The sequence below is a fragment of the Nanorana parkeri genome, unplaced genomic scaffold (assembly GCF_000935625.1).
Source record: "Nanorana parkeri isolate BGI_ZX_2015 unplaced genomic scaffold, ASM93562v1 scaffold584, whole genome shotgun sequence".
NCBI lineage: Eukaryota > Metazoa > Chordata > Amphibia > Anura > Dicroglossidae > Nanorana > Nanorana parkeri.
Window position 1 is genome coordinate 974,681 of NW_017306852.1, and position 3,971 is coordinate 978,651.

Here is a 3,971-nt window from a genome sequence, read left to right on the forward strand (position 1 = left end):
GAATGCTTTCAAAAATACATATTTTTTTTATTTCTATCAGTTTGTAAGTGAACAGAAGGGAAATCTAAATCAAAATTTGGCTTTAAGCCAGCATCAATTCTTAAACTGGCCATACACCTTACAACCATCGCACGACTTTCATTGTGCGATGGTTGTAAGGTAATTAAAAGCTTGTACGATCTGCCCATCTTGGACAGGCAGATCGTACTTGCGATCATCGCAAGCCCTCCCTGCAGAGGGGAGGGCTTCCGATGATTCCAATGCTGAGCGGGCAGTGTGCGCTTGCAAACACCGGACGGTTCGGCATTTGCCTTCCGAGCACGCCACTAACCAGCCGAAAATGTTACCATTTTCGCCAGGTTTTCCAGTGTGCTCGGAAGACAAAAGACGTGCGTCCGTACAGTAGAGATGGTCGCACGCCTTCCATACACCTGCAGATTATCGTGGGATCACCCGCGATTATCGTACGATAAATCGGCAGGTGTATGAGCACCTTTATACTTGCAAAGTCAGGGATTTTGTAGGATTAGGGTCAGGTGTATGATTAACCAATTATACCAAGCAGGTGCGAATGATCATCAATTTCATATGTATGTTGAAACAGAGTTATTAACTGAAACAGCTGTGTAGGAGGCTTAAAACTGAGTGAGGAAGAGTCAAACTCGGCTAAGGTGAGGTTGTGGAAGACTGTTTCATGTCACAGGTCATATAACATGGCAAGATAATGCAAGGTCTCTCCCAGGCAATGATTTCAAAGCAGATGGGGGTTTTAAGATGTGCTGTTCAAGCTCTTTTGAATAAGCACAAAGAAACGGGCAACATTGAGGACCGTAGATACAATGTTCGGCCAAGGAAACTTATGCAACAGAGGAGACACATCATGCTTACTTCCCTTTGACATCAGATATCCAGCAGTGCCATTAGCACGAAACTGGCAGAAACTAGTGGGACCAAGGTACACCCATCTACTGTCTAGAGAAGTCTGTCCAGAAATGGTCTTCATGGAAGAATTGTGGCCAAAAAGCCCTACCTCCGAAGTGGAAACAAGACTAAGCGACTCAACTATGCACAAAAACATAGGAACTAGCCTGACGCATAACTGGTCCATTCCTTGTCTTCCTTCTTTCCTCCCCTAATTTCTTTCCACTAGTTTTGTCATCCTCCCCTTCCTCCTAACCTCCCTATAAATGGAAATTATATTGCAAAGCATACTGTATCCTGAATGTTAAGTTGGTTATGTTATATGCATTTTGTTATGCATGCTTCACTTGACCTCAATAAAGAACTATTGAAAGTAAAAACATAGGAACTGGGGGTGCAGAAAAATAGCAGCAGGTGCTCTGGGCTGATGGGTCAAAATGTGAAATATTTGGCTGTAGCAGGAGGTAGTTTGTTCGCCCAAAAGCTGGAGAGCTGTACAATAACATTGGTCCACAAATCTGGGGGAATTATCGACCTCAGAAATAAAATGTGTTAATTCTTACATATTTTGATTAGATGAATTAGAAAACAGGTGATAAAGTTGCTGGTTGGCTAAAGTTTTCAAGATATTTCACAATAAAGATGTTTACACAGGGGAGTGTATTTGCTCTCTTCAGTCATTGGTTGCTAATAGCTTGGAGAAGGGAGAGAAAGGAGCAGAGGATTGCCCTGCGTTCCAGTGTGGTACGATCGCAAAAAATAGTGCATGGACGATTCTGGAATGCAGGGCATTGTATTACCACACAGTCCTGTGCGGCCGATCGTACTGCGGGGCGGGTGGCGTCTGCAGTGCCATTGACATGAATGGGACTGCCATGCCCCCTCCCACCCCAGAACGAAAGAAGACTTTGTGTATGCGATCCCTTGCGTTCCATGGGACAGTGCAATGACCACACGGGCTGGTGGAAATGAGCCCTTAAAGATGTATAAGAAGCTGTTGCTTTTATATGTGCTTTATATGGACTGAAGGGGGAAAGGCGAAATCTGTTCCCAGATACAGGTGAAACTCGAATAATTAGAATATCGTGCAAAGTTCATTTATTTCACTAATGCAACTTAAAAGGTGAAACTAATATATGAGATAGACTCATTACATGCAAAGCAAGATAATTCAAGCCGTGATTTGTCATAATTGTGATGATTATGGCTTACAGCTCATGAAAACCCCAAGAACCCCAAATCCACAACCTCAAAAAAGTAGATTATTACATGCAATCAATAAAACAAGGGTTGTACATAGAACAATATCGGACCTCTGAAAAGTACAAGCATGCATATGTACTCAGTACTTGGTTTGGGCCCCTTTTGCAGCACTTACTGCAATTACTTTTGCACGATATTCTAATTATTCGAGTTTCACCTGTATATACCCAGCGGTGTTCACACATTTCCCTACAAAAAAGGTATAATATGAGCAAACATGAAAGAAGAAACACTGGCAAGATGCCTATACCTCCAGGGAGACCAGGGACAGGTTCAAGTTTCAATCCAGAATCTGTAACACCATCTCGCTCTCGCTCCTTTCCTCGAGCAGCTTGAGATCTACAACATCGAACAAAAGAAATCAGAATGTGTGATTTTAACCAAAGCCAGGCTGCTTGACCCAGCTGCTGATGAATTTGCTATACCAATAACATCCAACAATTGATTAGTGAGTGCACATACATAGTTTCATTTTTCCCAAGCCTTGATAAGGGGGCAGATGTACAGCCCTGGAGATACGTTGGCTTTGCAAAAAATGTATCATTGGAATAAACTTGTATTTGGATTTGAATACTACAGCGTGGGGCTTAATTTCTAAATGACTTATCCCTTTAACCAAAACCAAATCACCATCAATTTCAAAGTACTGTTAAACTGTCAATAAGCTCAAACAAGACTTCTTGAAGCCCACTCAATAACACTGCACTGTCTATTTCCAAATGGCTCATGATGTAAAACAGTTATGTTTTTAAAAGTTATAGTCACCTTCACAGTGAATATCAATACATGATATGATAACTTTCTAATGGTAATGGTAAGGTATAATTTCTATATATTCATTACTGTTTAGGTTTAAAAAAAAAGATTGTACATTTGCCCTGAGAGGTATTAACTGCAATTTAAAATTAGACCACAACAATACAGAGGTAATGCATGTGGAAGTTAGGGTTTCCCACCTTACTGACTGGCCTTGGTCTAATGAAAAATACTTATAGCAGTACATCCTTTACAAGGAAAGATTCCAGTATTAAATGCGAAGGCTACGTCATCCATATCTAGATTTGCAGTCCTCCCTATACTTGCACACCCAACAAGCCACGTGTCCATAGTCTAAGGCACAAATGTCCCATTGCACTCCAAAACGGAATACCACAACAATGTGGAAGGGTGCTGGGATAACAAATGCAGATGGCTCCCCACAAAACCAGACAGAGAAAGCAGTCACCCACACACCGTAGTCCAATATATCAATGTCTTAATCTGACGTCAGACACGCATGGCATGATGTATAGAAGCGATATTTCACTTCTAAATGGTCTCTTCATCAGGCAAAAAAACAGTGACCAATCCGTCACTGGATTTTTGCCTGATGAAGGGACCATTTGGAGGTCCTGAAACGTTGCTTCTATATGTGATGCCATGTGTGTCCGACGTCAAATAAAGACGTATTGATGCATTGGACTACGTTGTGTGGATGACTACTTTCTCATAGTCTAAAGGCAGACCCTTTGACAGTCGCTGTCCCTGTCCAGACAAGTACCGGTCGTTATCCTGCACTGGGTTATGGCTTAGCAACAATAATTAGTTGCCCCCTTACATTTCCTATTAAAATAAGGGGACACTGATGTAGACAACCAATTATTAGTTGTCTTCATCAGAGTGCCCTCTTACAATCATTACAAAAGAAGGGGGCACTCTGATGGGGACAACCAATCTAGGGGGGGGCACTCTGATGGGGACAACCAATAGTTCCATCCATCAGAGTGCACCCTTCCTTATTTCCCTCT

General features: G+C 42.0%; 1 protein-coding gene across 2 annotated transcripts in view; it reads right to left on the bottom strand.

Moving 5' to 3' along the window:
* The window catches only part of RBM22 (RNA binding motif protein 22), a 13,621-nt gene that overhangs the window by 1,461 nt on the left and 8,189 nt on the right, over nucleotides 1–3,971 (bottom strand). For both annotated transcript variants that reach the window (XM_018562556.1, XM_018562555.1), the window contains exon 9: nucleotides 2,435–2,523. In XM_018562556.1, coding sequence (XP_018418058.1) covers nucleotides 2,435–2,523 — 89 coding nt within the window. The remainder of the gene's footprint in view (nucleotides 1–2,434; nucleotides 2,524–3,971) is intronic.